This window comes from Chelonoidis abingdonii, chromosome 1 (genome assembly GCF_003597395.2).
Source record: "Chelonoidis abingdonii isolate Lonesome George chromosome 1, CheloAbing_2.0, whole genome shotgun sequence".
Taxonomy (NCBI): Eukaryota; Metazoa; Chordata; order Testudines; family Testudinidae; genus Chelonoidis; species Chelonoidis abingdonii.
In genome coordinates this window covers 65,615,927-65,635,912 of record NC_133769.1, presented here as the reverse complement: position 1 = coordinate 65,635,912, position 19,986 = coordinate 65,615,927, and the positions used below count along the sequence as shown (strand labels likewise).

Genomic DNA, 19,986 nt, shown 5'->3' with positions numbered 1-19,986 from the left:
TGGTCTGAATAAATGGGTAGGGCCCCTCTAGTGGGGCAACCGCCGATAGAATGTCTACTACTGGGTCCCCTACCTCCGGGGCCTCCTGCACCTGGAGGTCCACATTGAGTGCTACTCTCCTTAGGAGGGTCCTGATGGGCTCTCAGGTTGTTGGTGGGCACATCAGAATTGCGGTCCTGAGCATAAGAGCTGTCCGTGTGGGAAGACACTGATGTGTGTCTGGATGGCCATGGAGGTGCTGAAAAAATCATGGGCAGAGTCTCTGACACTACTGAACCTTGCCCAACTCAGCACCGGGGACCCGGTACCGGAAGGCGTACCGGTACCTGGAACGAGATCCGGACCTGTGACCAGAGCGGTGCCGGGAGGTTGACCGAGATCTCGAGGTTGGGAGCGGCCATGGGAGTCACGGTGCCTGTAGTGGTGCTGGGAGCTGGAACGGTGCCGAGATTAGCGGGTCGGTGAACGGGACACCAACCAGTGCGGTGAGTGCGACCAGTACCGATGAGAACAGCATCGGGACTGCAAGTGCCGTCAGGAGCGGGAGTGCCGACGGGACCTGGACCGTCTGCGGGACCATGATCATGAACGGTGCTGCTCTGCTGTGTCGACAGAGGATGGTCATATCAAGGGAGGCTTGCCAAGAGACTGTATTACCCGCATCGGCGGTGCCGGGGGTTCAGGCAGCATCTACTCTGTCATGGCAATGAGATCCCTCGCCTTTGGGAATGTCTCCGGCGTGGAGGGAACAGTAAGCTCAACCACAGCGCGTACCGGGGAGCTGTCAGGCACTGGACTCGAGTGCCCTCGTGGGACCGGGATCGACGGTGCCGACGTCGTCAGTGCCTCGGCAGGTGTCAGTGCCGGGTGATCCAACTTAGACAGGCTTTCTGGCTGCGGTGCAGTTTGCACGGAAGCAGCAGGAGCAGGGAGCTCAACCATGGCGTGTGTCGGGGAGCAGTCAGGCACTGGATTCGACGGCCCTTGTGGGACCGGGATCGACAGTGCCAACGTTGTCGGTGCCTCGCCAGGTGATGGTGCCAGGTGATCCGACTTAGACGAGCTCTCTGGCTGCGGTGCCGTTGGCACAGAAGCAGCAAGGAGCAGGAAGCTCAACCACGGCACGTGCCGGGGAGCAGTCAGGCACTGGATTTGCCGGCCCCGTGGGACTGGAATCAACGGTGCCGACGTCATCGGTGCCTCTGCAGGTGTCGGTGCCAGGCAATCCGACTTAGATGAGCTCTCTGGCTGTGGTGCAGTTGGCACGGAAGCAGCAGGAGCAGGGAGCTCAACCACGGCGTGGGCCGGGGAGCTGTCAGGCACTGGCAGGAGGAGTTGTGGGCTTTCTCGACCTCGGAGAGAGGGAGCGGTGCCGAGTTGACTTCGGTGCCAGCGACGGCCGATGTGGAGAGGCCTTGGCAGTGCTGGCGGGGTTCGGTGCCGGGGAGGCGCTTCTGCCCGCCAAGTGACCAGCGCTCAGTGCTGAAGGTGGAGGGTAAGCGAAAGTCCCGCTCCATTTTGTTCTCAGCTTAAAAGCCTTGCAAATGTGGCAGTTAGTCTGGAAATGCCGATTCCCGAGGCACCTCAAACAGGAGTCGTGCAGATCTTCTGTTGGCATCGGCTTTGGCAGGCCGATCACGGTTTAAAAACCGGTGAGCCGGGAATGGGCTCCTGCACTGTTCCGGGGAAGGGGCTACTCCCCAAACCCCGCCTAACTATTACTAAACTAACTATGCTAGTAAGAAAAACCGTATAAGTATATAAATATATATATAAAAGGATTATAACTATATAACTATATACAAGAGAACTACGAGTAGCTAGGGAAGTGGAGGTCAGCTAAGCCGCGCTCCACTGTTCCAACGGCCGACATGGGCGGTGAGAAGGAACTGAAGGGTGGCTGGGTCAGCAGGGATATATATCCGGCGCCATAGCGGCGCCACTCCAGGGGGCGCCCAGCCGACCCACCGAGTGTTGCTAGGGTAAAAATCTTCCGACGAACGTGCACGCAGCGCGCGCACACCTAACTGGAATGGATATGAGCAGGCACTCAAAGAAGAATAAAACATTTTAAGAGGAAAAAAGGAAAACAAAAACTGTACTTGTCAAACAAAGACATTTCACAAGATTTAAGTGTAACATAATAAAGAGAGGAAAAATCCTGCTAAAAAGAAAGAAATTCCTCACTGATCATTCTGACATTCCTTACAAATCCTCTTTTAAAGTTTTATTGTAGACTCCCCCGAAAGTGTATGATTGGAATAGTCTTATTTTATATTATCATCCTCGAAATGTGCAGCAGGAACGGAAATCTATTCTGCCAACCACAGCATGACACACCAAGATTCTAAGCACCTCTTTTATTAAGCAGAGAAGTTGCCTCATGGTGGAGAAACTTCAAATGAAAATTAAAGCTGGGCATTGTTTTCCTCAGGCACTTCAAAAAACAATTCATGGACATTTTCATCTGGAGCCAGTAACTGTTAAACAGATTAGCCTCTCAGATTCAAACTGACAGTTTCTTTTCACAAGAAACAAAATACATTGCAATTTAGCTAGAGGAATTAAAGGAATAACATCAACATGAAAAACCCATGATGCACTTCTGTCTGCTAAATGTTCACACGGTACTGTTACACGAAACACATGGGATGACTAGAACCAAATGAGATTACTGAAATAAGTATTCTTCTCTAATTCACAATTTATTTTCTGCACTTGACGGTACTCAGTGTGTAGTTAGTGTTCCTATATATTCAGTCAGGTTCCTTTGTTTCTATGGCTCTTTCAGGCGCCAATAGAAGACCGAAAACCTTTTTTTAAAAGTTAGGAAAAAATTACTTTAAAACCTAAAAAAAATCGTGGTGAGACTCCGGGCTGATGTATTACTGGAAATTACTTTTAATTAATCTTTAAAGAAATCCTTCTCCCCTAAAACATCTGTTTCCACAGTAGTGCTTTCGTAGCAATAGAAACTATACCTGAGAAGAGATATCTTGCAAAACTGACAATCTGGAACATTGCATTACACCATAAGAGTGCAGAAATGTTAAAAAAGATTTCATTCCTATTCACCAAAGCAAAAAATTAACCTTTAAATTGATGTGTTTCAACTTTATGAGATTTTATGAAGGCTTCTCTTCTCTTCACAATACTTGACATTGACCAAACAGTTTACAAAAGTACTTTATAATTCCAGAAAAAGATGGATAAGTCAGTCCTTTATCAATCTGAAGTCACAGCATTAGCTTAGTTAGATGCTAGAATGTGTGGTGCAAGTATGCTTCTATACAATTTATTTAACAATACTCAGGTTTCAAAGTTGTCACATTCTTCATATAGATGATTTCTGAAACTTTATTATCTGTGTAGTTCCCTACAACACAAAAGAGGTAAAAAAAAAAATCTTACCTTGTGGTCATGTACTCAGCTCTGTGACCTAGAAGAGTTCAATGAACAAGGAAATATTCAGTTGTAGCTTATGGAAATAAAAAGCTTATTTTCATGCTTGCCAGTTTACTATTCATCCCGAATTATTTTTAACCCAAGTTTATTTCACAAGATTTACAACTGTATGACGACTCAGGGCAACGTGAGGTTATCATCCATCTCCGTAGTTTAAATAACCCAAAATAATCCACGTATAAAGCTACTTCTCAGACATTTTCTCTTAAAGAACCATTTGGTAATGTAAATAATGTGATGCAAAATTCCAAATAGCCTCCATTGCTTACACTCATGTATTTTAATGACTAAATCAATATTAAATAGAGCTATGCCAGGATTAGATTGCATCTGGGCTGGTGCCTAAACTTGTTCAATGCCAAAAATGCAGAGCTCTTGATTGTAACTGCTTGCTAATAACAATTTCTTTATTTTCTTAAGAGTGTGTCAATGCTGCACATTGAGCTGTCCATAGTGAGGCCCAAGTCACTTTCCTGAGTTGATATAGTTAATTTATATCCATGAGGTGTATGAGTAGTTTAATTTTTATCTCCCCAAGAAGCACTGTTTTGCATTTATAAATAATTAATTTAATTTACCATTGTGTTGCCCATTCACTTAGCTTGGTTAAAGCCCTCTGAAGTTCCTGAGTCTTTTCTGGATTTGACACAATTATTTAGGTTAGTCATCTGCAAACTTTTCTACCTCACTGCTTATACCACTCATCTCCCTCCCTCTAGATAATTAAATATATTAAACTAAATAGGACTTAACCTAGAACATTGAGTCACTCTGCTGTTAACCTTTTGCAATGATAACAATTGTTTATCTTAGAAAGGAAAATGAATAAGAGGGAACATGATAGAAATATATAAAGTAATGAATGGTCTAGAGAAGGTAGCAGCTGTCAGTAAGGCAAATAAGATGTTAGGATACATAGGAACAGATGGAGAAAAATATGCAAAATATTATAGTGCCATTATACAAATAAGTGGTGCAGCCTCATCTGGATTCTGCACATACTACTGGTCACTCCATCTCAAAAAATATTTTGCAGAACTAAAGGAGGTTCAGAGAAAGGTCACAAGAAAGATCAAGGGCATGGGTGGCGGGTATAATAGGCCAAGGAAGGGTTAGGGTTAGCAGCCGCTGCCATGGGAGGTTGGGCTGTGTCTGCTCTAGTCCCGGGCTGGCCGTTGCAGCTGGGTCTGCTCTGGCCGAGGCTCGGGTCAGTGGGCCGGCTGAGTCTGCTCTGGCTGGGGCTTGGATTGGTCAGTTGGCGGGGGCTGTCCCGGGGCTTTTCTGGTGGCGGGGGTGGTGAGGGCTCAGGGTTCTGGCTGGCCAGGGGCTTCTCTGGCCATAGAAGGGAGGTGTGGGTGGCTCAGGTCCCCAGCTGTGGGGGATGGGGCCTCGTATGGAAGGGGTTGGGCCACAGGGCTAGCCTCCCCGAAGTGGAGGTCCACCTGCCACCCACGATCCAGGGCATGGAAAAATCTTTCATGTGAGGAGAGAATTAAAGACTGTTTTGTTTACCTTGAAAAGGAAATGAATATGAAGGGACATGATAAAAATATATAAAATAATGAATGGTCTAGAGAAGGTAGACTAGGAAGAGTCAATGAAATTAAAAAGGTGGCAAATTCAAAATCAATTAAAGGAAAAACATTTTCAAACACTATATTTTGAAACTGTGGAACTCTGTCACAGGATTTTATTGGGGCCAAAAATTTAACAAGATTAAAAAGGGGATTGGACATTTATATGGTTAAAAAGAATATTAAAGTCATAATAGTTAATGGAAACAAATTCTGGAAAAACCCCTCAGACTTCAAGGTTTAGTCCCATCTCTAGCTACTGGAGATCAAGATGAGATCTACTGCGAGGGGCTGATTATTCTGCCCAATGTGGGGTTTCGTTTACCTTCCTCTGAAGCACTGGTACTGGCTCTTGTTGCAGTCAGGATACTGGACTAGATGGGCCACAGGACTGAACCAGTTTGATAATTAGTATGTTTCCTATATTTGTTACTGACGTGATTTAAAAAAAACCCAGTTACTAACCTTTCTGTAACTGTTGTCCAAGATGTGTTGCTCATGTCCATTCCATTTTAGGAGTGCACGTGCCGTGTGCATCGTTGCCAGTGATTTTTCCCTCAGTGGTATCTGCTGGGCTCGCTCTAGCTCCCTCTGGTGCCACACGCTTATGCGTCAGTATAATGGGCCCTGCTGGCCCTGCACTGTCTCAGTTTCTTCTTGCTGGCTAACTCCAACAGAGCGATAAGACAGTGGATTGTGGAATGGACATGAGCAACGCATCTCAAAGAACAATAGTTACGGAAAAGGTAGTAACTGTTTTTGATTCTTTGAGTGCTTGCTCATGTCCATTCCATGTTAGGTGACTCACAAGCACTACCCAAGGAGTGGCCTCTGAGTTCATGGACATGCATATTACAACACTGCTCTGCTAAATCTGGCATCGTCTCGTGCCTGCTGGGTGATGGCATAGTGGAAGGAGAAGGTATGCACTGATGACCAGGTTGCAGCCCAGCAGATATTTTGAATTGGGATCTGGGCCAGAAATGCAGTTGATGAGGTGAGTTTTTGTCAAATGAGCGGTCAAAACGGCAGGAAGTGGAAAGTCCACCTGCTCATAGCAGCCCGAATACAGAAGGCTATCCACGATAAGATTCTCTGGGCTGAAATCAGCAGGCCTTTCATCCTTTCTGCTACTGCCACAAGGAGCTGCATAGATCTACAGAACAGCTTAATCCTCTCAATGTAGAAGGCTAGGGCATGTCTGACATCCAGTGAGTGAAGCTGTGGCTCTTCTGAATTCCCGTGTGGCTTTGGGAAGAAAAATTGGCAGGCTACTATGGAACTGTGAAATCACCTTTGGAAGGAAGGCCAAGTGGGGACACAGCTGAATCTTGTCCTTAAAGAACACTGTGTATGGTGGTTCTGACATAAGGGCCCTGATTTCTGAGACCCTTCTCGCTGAGGTAATCACTATCAGGAAGGCAATCTTCCAGAAGAGCAACAGCAGAGGACATGATGTTAACGGCTCAAAGGGAGGGCCCCTGACTCTTGAGAGGACCAGGTTTAAATCCCAGGGTAGAATCAGCTCGCAAGTCTCCGGGTAAAGTCTCTCTAACCCTTTAAACAAGCAGATGGACATCTCATGTGAGAAAACTGACCTACCACTCACTGGCAGGTGAAAGGCCGAGATCGCCATTAGGTGTACCTTGATAGATGCAAGGGCCAGACCTTGCTATTTTAGGTGGAGCAGGTATTCCTGTATAGATTGAAGGGAAGACCAAGTAAGAGACAGACTTTATTGGGAAGACCATACAGAGAAATGCTTCCACTAGGCCAGGTGGTAGCACGAGTAGATGGGTTTTTACTACCTAGAAAGACCTGGCGGTCTTGTTCTGAACAAGTTTGTTCCTCCAGGTTCAACCATGGAACTTTCATACAGTCAGATGAAGGGCCACGAGGTTCATGTGGAGTAAACATCCCTGGTCTTGCGAGATCAGCTCTGCACGGAGTAGGAGGGTAGCAGACGCACTACTAACATGTAGCAGCGTGCTGAACCAATGTTGGTGTGGCCATGCCAGCACTATAAGGATAACACTCACTTTGCCCTGCTTGATTTTCAGAAGGACCTGAGGAATTGGAGGAAACACATAGATTAGGAGTTCTGCCAATGGAAGCAGGAAGGTGGCTGAAAGGGATCTGGGCTGTGATCATGAAGCAAGCAAACTTGAAGGCATTTCCTGCTCTGCCTGGTTGCAAACAGGTCTACCTGGGGAGATCCCTACCTTTGGAAGATTAATCTACTCTCTGTGTGAAGAGACCACTCGTGGTGAGAGGAGAAAGATCTGCTGTGGCGATCCACCAGGGCTTTCTGGGCTCCTGGAAGACTGATAGCCATGAGGTGAATGGAGTGTTGCAAGCAGAAGTCCCACAGATGGACGGCCTGCTGACACAGGGTGGAGGACTGCACTCCTCCCTGTCTGTCAGTGTAGAACATGGCTGCCATGTTGTCTGTAAGCACTCATACTACTTTGCCCATGATCTGGGGAAGAAACACTTGGCAAGGTAAGTGGACCGCTCTGAGCTCTCTGACATTTGTGTGTAGGGAAAGCTTTTCCTGGGACCATAAGCCCTGAGTCCTTAGCCGATCGAGATGGGCTCTCCAACCTAGATGGAAGCACCCAAAACTAGAGACACCAATGGGACAAAAGGAACGCCCCCCAATGCCAACCAGGGGTCCTTCCACCAACCAAGGGAGGCGAGGACCAGGGCTGGAACACTAAGCACCAAGTCCAAGTGATGTCTGTTCAGTGAGAACACTGAAGCTAGCCATGTCTGTAGGGGTCTGAAGCACAGCCTTGCGTGTCGTACCATGTAAATGCACACAGCCATGTGTGCCAGGAGCTTGAGGCAAACCTTGGTTGTTGTGACGGGATGGACTTTGACTCTGGATATCAGATCTGACATTGTCTGGAATGGAGCCTCTGAAAGGAAAGCTCTGGTCTGTGTCGAGCGCTGCCCCGATAAACTCTATTCTCTGGACTGGAATGAGAGTCGACTTTTGTCCATTTATCAACAGGCCCAGTGCTCAGAAGGTGGCTTGGACCAGGCTGACGCTGTTCTTTGCTTGAGCCTCTGAGTGGTCCTTGATCAGCCAGTCGTCGATGTACAGGTTGACTTGGACCCTCGCCTTCTAAGGAAGGCTGCTACCACTGCCATGGATTTTGTAAAAACCCAGGGGGCTGCAGACAGACTAAAGAGGAGAACAGTGAATTGGTAATGGGACTGGTTTACTACAAACCTGAGGAATCTTCTGTGGCCTTGAAAGATGGAAATAAGTGTCCCTGAAGTGAAGGGTGGCATACCAGTCCCCTGGATCCAGGAAGGGAATGATGGAGCCCAGGGAGACCATATAGAACCTCAGTTTATTAAAATAACTGTTGAGGAGGCGCAAGTCCAGGATGGGTCAAAGAAACCCCCCTGGCCCTTGGCCTCTGGGATTAGGAAATATCGGGAGTAAAACCCCTTCCCTCTCAAGTTTCAAGGCACCTCTTCCACGGCCCCACCTGTAGGAGTGCTTTCACCTCTGGGGCTAGAAGTTACTCCTGAGAAGGGTCCTTGAAGAGGGATGGAGGTGGGAGGGAGGGGTGGAGGAAAACTGAAGAGTGTAGCTGTTCACCACTGTATTCAGCACCCAGCGGTCTGATGTGATGAAGGACCATGCTGGGCTGAAGTGGGAAAGTTGGTCCAAAACCAAAAGATTCAGGAGCAGAATCAGATGTCAGGTGCGCCTTCAAAAGTTCGCTTGGGACCTCCTGAGTATCTATGCGACCCCATTAGTGAGGTTGAGGTAGATGGAAATGGTTGACACCACTTCTAACTCCTGGTCCTTTTCTTGAGCAGGTCCTGTCGTGGTGGCAGAGCCGAGAAGCGGGTCAGTTGATAAGGCCTGAAATGCCTCCTCAAAAGAGCTGGAGCATAGAGACCCTGTGATCTGAGGGTAGCCCTTGAGTCCTGCAGGCCATGGATCTGTGTATCCATTTGCTCAAAAAATGGTGAACTACCCTCAAACAGGAGTTCTTGGATTGACTGTTGGATCTCCTCTGGTAGCCCCAAGGAGTGCAGCCAAGAGCATTGCCTCATAGCCACTGCGGAAACCATCATTCTGGCTGCCGCATCAGCAGTGTGCAGGGCTGCCTGGAGTGAGTCTCTGGATATGTTCTTTCCCCCCTCTAAGAGGGCAGAAAACTCTTGCCTGGCATCATGAGGCAGCGAGTCTTTAAATTTCATCATAGTCCCACATATTGTAATCGGATTGCCCCAGAAGGCTTGCTGGTTAGACATACGAAGCTGCAATCTGCTCTTTGAATAAAATTTTTGCCAAACAGATCTAGACTCTTTAAGTCTTTCTGTTTGGGGGTAGAACTTGCCTGGCCTTGTCTGTCCCTCTCATTGGCCGCTGTTATGACTAGGGACCCAGGAGGAGGGTGAGAATATAAGTACTCATACCCTTCAGTTGGCACATAGTATTTCTCCTCTACCCTCTTTGAAGTGGGAAGGAGAGAAGATGGGATCTGCCACAGGGCTCTGACTGGACCTATAACAGCCTCATTGATGGGTACGGCCACCTTAGATGGCGCTGCTTCAGCCAAAATGTCAGTGAGGCTATAGACTTCTTGAACACCTGAAGCTCTAGTCACAGATTAGCAGCTATTCTCTTTAAAAGCTCCTGAGGGGCTCTCCTGCTCAGACCCGAGACAGACTCGGGGAGAAGTAAGAGGCCTGTACTGGATGAAGAGCTTTCTCCTTTTCTTTTGCCCCAGTTACTTCCATCAGGCCCACATCTTGCACGTTGGTAACAGGCTTGGTATTAGAGTCGGATTCCGGTGCCAAATGGAGCAGTGCGGCAGCCATCCTCTCAGACCTGAGCAGGACTGGTGGGATGACAGCCCCGGTACCGGGGGAAAAACCGACAGGCTCCAGAACGGCCATTGCATCAGCCACTGCCCTGCCAGCCAGGTGCCACTGGGGGGACCTGCACCAGGATCTGGTGGGATGTAGGATGGATACTGCTGGCGACTCTTGGGATGGGTGTAGGACTCCACCTTAGATTCCAAAGAAGAGGCCTCTTGAGGTGACCACAGGGGAGCGGTACCCCTTGCTTCTGCCAGTTGGTACCATGGGTGCGGGGACTGGTGCCAGACCGGGAATGAGCTCACAGATGAAAGAAGGGCTGGCTTGCCTCTGGAAGGTACCAAGGGCCCTGGTGCTGGGAAAGAGCTTGGAGCTCCATGCTCTTTTCTGCTCATGCTCATCAGAGCAGGCGGTTCTCCCACTGGGGTCGATGGCACTAGGAGAGATAATAAGTCCCTGGCTGCTTTAAAGGCCTCTGGGGTAGAAGGCACTGCAATCCCACTGGCACAGCAATGACTTCCTGGCACAGCTGGGGGCGGGGGGGAAGGGTATTCCTGCACTGAACTCAACTGCTCTTGGGGCTGAGCTGACAGTGCTGCCATAGGACTGAGGATGGAGGAGTGGCCTGATGTGGGTTGTACTCCACTGCCTTCCTCCTGTTTGCCTTTTCTTGGCACTGGGGAGCGTCTTCTCTTGCAGTGCTGATTCTTATGTTTTTTCCTTGGCACTGGAGATAAAGAACGGTGCTGAGAAACATGCAGTGCCAGAGGAGTGCTTCGCATTGAAGCGCTTGGTGCTCAATCCAATCAGCTTGGCTCCGACGCTGGTCTAAGAGCGGCTTCCATTAGGATAGCTCTCAGTCTATCCTCTCGGTCTTTCTTCGTACAAGACTTAAGGTCCCGACAGATTTGACAGCGTTCTTGTATGTGAGTCTCTCCCAGAGGCTTCAGACAACTGGAGTGTAGGTCGCTCACTGGCATAGGCTTGAAGTCCGGGGACTGGGGCATGCCTCGCCCCAGAGAAAAAGAGAGCCCCTCTACACTAAAGGGCGGGGACTATCCACACGAATACTATTTACACTACTACTACACTAACATACTAAGTTTAAGAGGAAAAAAACGCCTTGCTGAAGCAAGAGGAGCTGTTCCAGTATCTGTCCCAGGTGGTAAGAAGGAACAGAGGGTGTGAAGCTGGCAGTGCCCCTTAAACCGGAGCATAAGCAGCAGAGGGTGATAAAGCTGGCCCGACAGATACCACTGAGGGAAAAATTTCCAGCAATAGTGCATGCACTGCGCACGCATCTAACGTGGAATGGACATGAGCAAGCACTCAAAAACGAACATGTCTTATTTATTTTTCCAAATCTGAAGATACAGGTTCACCACAATAAATAAATACTGAAATAAAAACTGAACTTTAGCAACTAAACTAACTTTGGTAGCCTATCACCTCAGCTAAAAAGCTGTGTCTTCTAGCTTCAGGTAACGTTTGCTTGCAGTGTTTATCTTGTTTTAGTCTATGTCTACAGTAGTGTTATAGGTGAGATTCCCTAGCTTGAGTAGTCATACTTGTGCTAGCTCAGTAGGGTAGCTATGGTAGCATGGCAGTGGCATGGGCTAACTGTGTTCAGTAAAACCTGCCTGAACCCCACGGATACATACTTGGCTCAGCTAGTCTGTGCTACCATGGTTACATCACTGTGTTCAGTGCCCGCTCAATGAAAGGTAGCATGAGTATGTCTATGTGAGCTACAGAATCACACACCTCGCTCCTAGTGTAGACATAACCTTAGTTTTACAGTGTAGTGATGTTAAGGACATACCCAACCTGACAAAGCATTGCCACCTGCTCAGAGTTTTGTCCTAATTTTGGTAGGGCTCTGCCACTTCCAGCAAATGTGCCCACAAAGGGACTTGACGGTGGTATTACATGAGAGTTCCAGTACAATTCTGTGGGACAATGAAAGTCATGAAGGTAGCAATCATATGCTACATGAATGTATGCGAAGGGAAAAGAGAACTCAAGGCTTTACATGTTTCTGTTAACTACTAAGCCATATAATAGGTACATCAAAAATAGCTTCCTTTTCTCTTTTTCAATCTATTCTATGTATACAAGGTATACCCATATCTAGTTTTAATTAATGTAGTACCATCTCAAGAGGCTACAAAATCAGTTTTGTCAGAAATACATGACTTGGCATTACAACTTATGCACAATTTGTTTTTCCACCAAAATTCATAGAAACTGTGTCTGTAAAAACTATCAATTTATGTCACAGTTTAACAATAAATTACCAACACACACACACTCTCTCTCTAAATAAATAAATAAAAATTGAGAGGAATCAGTTTCCCAAACAGTTGTGGAAGTTTAAGTTAATTTTTGGATAATCTAGACTTTACAGAATCCTTTTTCAGGATGACCATGTATCTGTTTTAAGACTGCTTGTTATAGGATTTATCTATACTCAAAAGACACCTTCTCTAATTACCATCTTCAGTACAGCAGGGACAGGAGGGAGTGAGAGAAGACTGAAGTACAAGGATGGCAGAATGGGGGCTGTCCCACTGCTCCCTTCTCCTTTAGTCCTCCACTTAGTCATTAGCTGGGCCAGGGGAGATGGGCCCACCTGAATGGTGGGCTGCTCAATGCACCTCTCTTCCCCCACCTATTAAGCTAGTTTGGGTGTTTCAAAAGTCTCTTACTCTACTGTTAGCTGCCCCTCCCTCCCCTTCATTTGTTGTAGAGCTGGAGCTGTGCCATTTATGATGTTGTTGGTCTAACCAGTCACTTGTTTCTAGGGCCCAGAAAGGAATTTTTCCCATTAGGGCAAACTGGCATGAGGTCCAGTGGGTTTTTCCACCTTCCCTGCAGCCTCCTGGAGGCACAATTGGGTTGAAAGCAGAAGAATTCCAAAATTAATGTAATGCTGGTATGACCACTGACTCATTGCAACTTGTGGCTGGTGTCCTGTGTGCATAAAGACTAAAAGGGCCAGCTCCCAGAGGATTTCACTGTTGGACCTTGTTCTCAGCAGAGGAGAGGGACTTGGAGTCTTTGCGGAATGAAAAAGTCCCCAGCCCTGTGGCCTCTATCACTGCAGTACCCAAGTTATTGTTTGGTTTGTGGTTAAAGTCCTGTGAGAGCACAGGGCAGGCACTGTAGTTCCCCTCCGCAAGGTATAATTAATAGAGTTGTGGCGTACGATTAATTCCATCCCAAGTGTCTGTCTCTCATTCACCTGCATGTCCTGGACAGTTTACTCATGATTCTGCTTGGCTTGACCACTTGATAATTGATTTAATGGTGGTCTATTTAACTTTGACAAATAAATCCCATATTAATCCCAGGTACATGATCTGTCTGTAAGAAGACATAGGTTGATTGGGGTGATCAGGATCCAGATGCTATCAAAATTTTAGATTCTTTCTGAGTTTGGATTTTTATTCAAACTATGTGATCTGGATGCAAATCTGGATCTACCATCCTGACTGAACAGGTGGAACCTTTTTGAGAACAGATTTTATCACAAAATTTCCATTATTTCTGCTTTCCCCAGCATCTTGCTTCCACCCATCTCTTGGGCCCCCACTCGCTAATGCTGTCTTGTAGTAAATGGGTTCATTTGCTTGTCTCCCCCTCCCTGGTTCTTCAGTGTGCCAGTTGGTGTCACTTCCCTAGTTCTTCTTTTGAGGACCACCTGATCCTGCAATCAGATCCCCAAGGGCAAGTTCCCCATCCTGGAGTGGAGCCACAGTGGGGCTCTGCGGGGCATGAGACTCTGTGCTGGTGGCTCCAGTTGCAGGATAGGGGTCTTACAGAATGTTGCCATTTAGACGTTTACAAAACGCTCTCGGCAAAAAAATTCAGGAAGCAAAAACAGTACGTCTTGCACAGCTTTTGATTCAGCATGTGCCTAGTATTGTATTATTTCTCAAATCAGAACACAGATGTTTCATTCAATAGTTTCATTCCCAAATGCATTCATTTGTCCACATTGTTATATCTGTAAAATACAAATTAATATCTGTTGAAGAAATAAAACCAGTTTATAGCTTTCTCTTGTGCAGGAAAAGGCTCTAACCATTGCATTGAATTATGACTGGTAAATAAATCAGGCCTGTATATATTGGGTACTAGGACTCTGAGCTTTGTAATTTTCCACTGCATACACTTTAAATATTTTAGTGGGTTCACCCTAGAATTGCTTTTCAGTATCTTCTGCATCATTTACCTTCTCCAAGTGTCCTGTGCAGTAAGTCATGTTTTGCTTGTAGCTTTGTGATGAGATTACTCCCTTCCAGAAATTCTCTGAATTTCTGCAGAGATGAAGATCAATGGATTAATTTTATTTGTTACTTCAGTTCCTTTTGAAAAGGCTTATTAAAGGTGTTTGGACCAGATCACACAGCTGAAGAAGCAACCAACATACCATGAAATAGAACTGCTCAGTCTCCTGCTGGTTAGCTCTTCTTTTCGCAATGCTGGGCTTACTCATGTACGTCTCAGAGACTGTTGACTTCACAGACTCTGTAGAGCGACTGTGCTGGAAACATTCTGACACATCATAGTCCTCAATGGTGACCATGTCTTGTATTGTCTGCAAAGTAGCTTCTGTCGTTTTCTTAACCTGGTGTGAATAAGTGCAATTTATGGAATAGAAAGGAAGATAAATAAATTCTAGAAGCAGCTTACAATGAAAACTAGTGACTGAAATGAATTCACTCTTACATGCTTTGTGAATGAAGTGCGGTGTATGACAATAGCAAGTGACATGTTCTACACTAGTGTAGAATAGAAAAAAGAGATAATTGGTTCCTAGATATGTCTCTATGCTTTAATAAGTTACTATAAGCAAATATAGGCTGTTCTCCTGTTGACTGAGTAACAACCTCAGAATTTAGCTTCTGAACAATAAAGTAGGAAAAAAAGTGGTAGTGAATAGAAACAGTACTGGTACTCTAACCTGAACTGTCGGCTCCCCAGATTAAAATATGATTGAGCACATCTGATGGCATGGCTGGCAGTGCACTGTGTGCTGCCATGAGAAACTCTGGTGCAACAATAACCTTATGTTGGTAAGGGGTTTGATGTGTTGTAAAGATCATGTCTATAACCCAAAGGTGCAATATGGAGGAAGAGAAGATGGAAGAAGGTACAGTTCACACAGCTATCGTAGCATCTCCTACTAGCTGCAGAATTGGGTAGCTAGTATGGCCATTCAGAGTGGACAAATGACTAGAAACAGAACAAGAGATACACTGCATCCCCACAATGAAAAGTCAAGTGATAAAATCCAGATTATAGTGTGTGTACCATCAAACTCTTCGGTAGTGAATATGTTTGGAGGTGAAGCTGGTGACCTGCGCCCCTGCTCCATAAAGTCACTGTACATACACCTCCTGTGCACAAGCACACCTGACTCTGTGAAACAATGCTTCCCCAGTCATATGCCCTGGTCTACTATCATGAGCCTCCTGCTTTCTCCCTATATTTGTGCACTCATGTGGTGAGCAATCAAACACCCTTTCTTATCTTCTCTCAATTTAATCTTGCTTTCCCCCCACATCTCCTGAATGGTGAATCTGAGTTACTTTCTGAATTGAAACAGTTTATTAAACGATTGTATGTTTGTTTACATAAGTATTTGGATTTTGATTCAGGCCTTCAAGGTCTAAATAAACTAAGAAAATGCCATGGCTTTTAGTTTTAGGAACAGATTCTCATTTATACTTCTCTAAAATGGGCGAAAGTATAATTTATGCACACTTTAAGGCCCCCACATGCTGCCAGAGTGGTGTGAAGAGCCCTTAGGTTTTTTTCATTCTTTTTAAAGGAAAGAGCAACTTTCTTTTACTAGGTGAGCCATCATCAGGAAAGGCATTCTATATCACCATGTATAAACAGCTCTAGCTAGGAGCATAACAAAGATTCTGCCTTTGCAGCCATACAACTCAGCCAAAATTCCTTCATCCTTCAGAGCTAGCACTCTGGGGAATAGCCATTTGTTAAAACCATGGTAGAGAGAGGGGAAGAGGAATTAAATAATTAGATCTCAGTAATTCTGCTAATAATACTACTTAGAATCTCAGCAACTGCCTCCAAAACTGACAAATTTCATTTTATAGGAGACAATAAAAGTAACAGTTTTTATCTATCTAGAAATATATAAAAACAATAATGTTAAAACTTGAGAATCCAAAATGTATGGAACATGAATAAATCTAGAATCTATGTTCTTCCGTATAAAAACAAATCCATGCAAACAGCTGCAATGGGAGATTCCTTGCAGCGGCTTGCCAATGACCTTAGCTATGAGGTACTGAAAAGGGGGAAATTTACTGTGCTAGTTTCAACAAAGACTCATTGGCTGACATGCACATGTATTGCCAAGAGTTGAAACATGCTGGTTTTCGCTTAAATGCATTAGTTTCGGTAAAGGTGGACTGAGCAGTTACAAGGAAAGTGCAGTAGTTTCAATAAATGCCGTTGGTTTAAAACCACCACAGCCACCTAAATGTGAGTAACTTGAACTATATTTGGTTTAAAAATAAATGCACTGGATGGAATATAAGTGTTTCTTTAAAAAGCAAAATTAATGCGCTACACATATGGGTCAAATGAAGAGAAGAATTAGCTGAAACACTGAGCATCATGTATTTTTTAAGCTGAAAAATATCCACGTAAATAAGAATATTTTCAATGAGTCCTAAATGTAAAGGAATTGATAGATACAAGCTCAAACACACACAATGAATTCTCACTGAAAGCATTTTAAAACCACTTATAACTGATTCTGACTCATTATTGACTTCATTCCAGGCATTTACTAAAAGAACAATGGATGTTTGTACCAAACCATGACGGTATTTTTAGTTTCATCCATTTCTACAGGTGACTCAATGATCTGTAGGGCCAAATTCTGCACTGTACACCTTCTGTGCAGCACCTCTGACTGATGGTGATACATTTGAGATGTATTAAGGCATAATTTCACCTTTGGGGTACAGTTTTTAACCTCTGAAATGTTTATAGATATTTGATACTGTGTATAGATTTAAACCATTTTAGTCTAAATCAGTGGTTCTCAACATATTTACCATTGTGGGCTGCATCAATACTACTTGTATGGCCCTGAGAATCTCACATGGGCTGCAGCTCTGTGCTGACTGGGCTGCAGGTTGAGAACCATTGGTCTAAATTATGTACCTTAGTTTTTCACACAGTGGAAATCAGGAGTGGTAGGTGAACCATGGGCTTGGGGAGGCTACCCCCTGGCCTGACTCCGCCCCTCATCACCCCAATGGGGCCCAGAGTGCCCCCTCACCCTCAGCCCTGGGCCACCCGAGTGCCTCCAGCCCCGGAGTGCTGGCCCAGCCACTCCAAGTCCCACTCACAGGTCGGCCACCCTAGCCCTAACCCCAGCCTGCCTGGGCTGGGGCCAAGGGTGAAGCGGCAAGCAGGAGGGGTCTCAGGGCGGCGCATAGGTGGGCCACGCAGAGCTGTCTGGAGCTATGATGCGTGCCTCCCACGGTAGAAATCCTCCCTCTCCCAAAATGCTGTTTATCACACTTTACAAGTTGAGACAAATCTCACCTCTTCATTTTCAATTTTGAGCGTGGCCAGTCGTGACTGTAGCTGTTGATACCTGAGCATAAGTTCTGCTTGTACCGGTTGCTGGGCACTGACCTGACAAACCTAACAAAGAATCAAAAATGGCTATTAGACTCAGAGAAAATTTCAATTCACCAACGCTGGCTTCTATCATTCTCTTTAAAGCCAGATGAATTGCTGTTGAAACTATTAAAAATGTAATAAAATAATTGATTTGGAAAATATATACTTTAAATTTAGATTTGCATGTACTATGAGATGTAGAAATAGTCACAATAGTCTATGAAAATAGACAGCAGACTTGATGTTCCTCTGCAATATGGCTTTTGGCTTCTACAGGCATAGGTGTCAACTTCTCCTGGCACTGGTGGGGGTTCGCGCCCTCCCCACCCTGACTTCACCCCTGCCCTGCCCCTCATTCCAACCCCTTTCCCAAAGCCCCACCCCAACTCCTTGCCCTTACTGGACTCCTTCCCCAAATCCCCGCCCTGGCCCCGCTTCTTCCTCGCCTCCTCCTCAGGACGAGGTGGGGAGCTGCCAGTGGGTACACAGCACCCACCAATTTTTCCCCGTGGGTGCTCCCGCCTGGAGCATCCAAGATTTCCCTTGTGGAAGGGAAATCCCCAGATGCAGTAGCATTCTATGCCTCCACCAGTCCCTAATGTTGTGGAAAATAGGCGCATGGTTGAAGACCACTTGCATTCTGGCAATCTCCAGATATCATGCTCCAAGTGCAGTGTAAAACAGCTCTGAGGCCCCTCTAAGTTGCACTGGGAAGCCACACTGGGTGGTGGTGATATAAAGCCATTATTGCCTCTGTTCCTGGCTGGGCACATCTTGGAAGCGAAGAGAAATCTGAGCCAACGTCATTATAGTGTAATACAAAACACAACAACAAAGGAGTGCTCTTGCATCAGAATTATTCTGAGCAGCTCTGAATAGCATGTTTCCAGATCTGCCAAAGGTTTTGTTTGCTGATCCATTTGTGTCTGCATAAGTAATACTGGCTTACATTTCACTTTAACTAGATTGTTTGTAGAAGAGGATAAAAGCCACATCCTGCAGAAAATAATTCAGAATTCACACCAGGGAAGTTTTCCTTTGTGCAGAAACAGAAATTATTGGTTTGGATTTACCCTATTTGTCTCTAAGAAGTCACTAACTACTGACCTCATCACCCATATGAGATTGGAATTCAAATTTCATTGGGGGACAAAAGGCAGTGGGGTACATCTCCATGAATCTCTGCTTGTCACTTCGTGGCTCCAAGCTGTCCACAGCATTCTCAATGATGTCTAGGCCCTCATGTCTAGAGGTTTCAAGGTTATACTCTGCAGAGAGATATGTTCTTAGGGCTCTGTTCAGGCTAGCATGGTATCCAAGATCGGAACACTAAAAACACAACAAGGAGAGGAAAAAAACAAATTTAAAAAGTACAGACAAATCGCAATGGCCATGACATAAAAAATTGCTTAACAACAATTAGAACTTATAGTATCAGTGAGTTTTTTTTCATCTTCAAAGAGCTTTACAAACTAACTAATTAAACCTCACAACAGCCATGTCAAGGTGATAAGTAGCTATTATTACCATTTGATAGATGGAAAAATGGAAGCAAAGAGATTAAGGGACAATTTTGAAAGGGAAGTCAGAGGCCTCTACACAAGAGTGAGTGAATGTTCCTGGATATACATGTGCAATTGCCACAGTTGCACAGAAAAATGAGAGTTTGCACAAGCTAATGGGTATTTTAATATCATTTCTGTGTATGAAACAGACTTCTTTTAAATCTCGCCTTATATAACTTCTCCAAGACAACCTAATAAAGTCAGTGGCATAATCAGAATTAAAACTAGAGTTCCTTTTTGTCAGTCCTGTGCTTAGATTAACACTCAAAGCACTCTCCTCTCTTTGAGATATTTTTTGGTTTCAATCAGAACAAAATTCTCCTCTAAAACAGAGTAAATTTGATGCATTGATTTGCATTTTCCATCTTTTATTAATATTTTAAAGCTTTATCTAAGCAAACAAACACCTATTTTTAAAGAAAAGATGAGCTTTCAGGCTTGATCCTGCCTTGGTTTACACTTTCAAAATGTCTGTCAGGAGGTGTTTGCAGCAGAACAAAATGTCCAGTATCTATTAGGCAGTGGTTCTCAACCGGGGTACATGTACCCCTGGGGGTACTCTGAGGTCTTCCAGGGGGTATTCAAATAAACTTAAATTCAACACGGTCAATGTGTCTCAACCTGGGGGTTGCAAACCCCGGGGCGGGTTGAGGTATTGGTTTAGGGGAGTCGCAATTGCAGGGCAGCATTAAGGGGCGGCAAGCAGGGCAACTGCCTGGGGTTCCATGCCACAGGGGGCCCCACAAAGCTAAGTAACATGCTTCAGCCACACTTCCTGGGGCTCTGGCTTCACACAAGGCTCACAAGTGAAAAACAGGCTCAAGTGTCAGACTGAAATGTAAGTACAATAT

The 19,986-nt window shown here is 45.4% G+C and overlaps 1 protein-coding gene across 1 annotated transcript in view; it reads right to left on the bottom strand.

Moving 5' to 3' along the window:
- Window positions 1-19,986, bottom strand: part of SRGAP1 (SLIT-ROBO Rho GTPase activating protein 1) — a 304,935-nt gene that overhangs the window by 67,289 nt on the left and 217,660 nt on the right. Inside the window, exons 7-11 of the mRNA XM_032769517.2 lie at window positions 18,678-18,899; window positions 17,490-17,591; window positions 14,326-14,523; window positions 14,128-14,212; window positions 3,412-3,439 (exon numbers count right to left, since the gene is read on the bottom strand). Of these exons, the coding sequence (XP_032625408.1) occupies window positions 3,412-3,439; window positions 14,128-14,212; window positions 14,326-14,523; window positions 17,490-17,591; window positions 18,678-18,899 (635 nt within the window). The remainder of the gene's footprint in view (window positions 1-3,411; window positions 3,440-14,127; window positions 14,213-14,325; window positions 14,524-17,489; window positions 17,592-18,677; window positions 18,900-19,986) is intronic.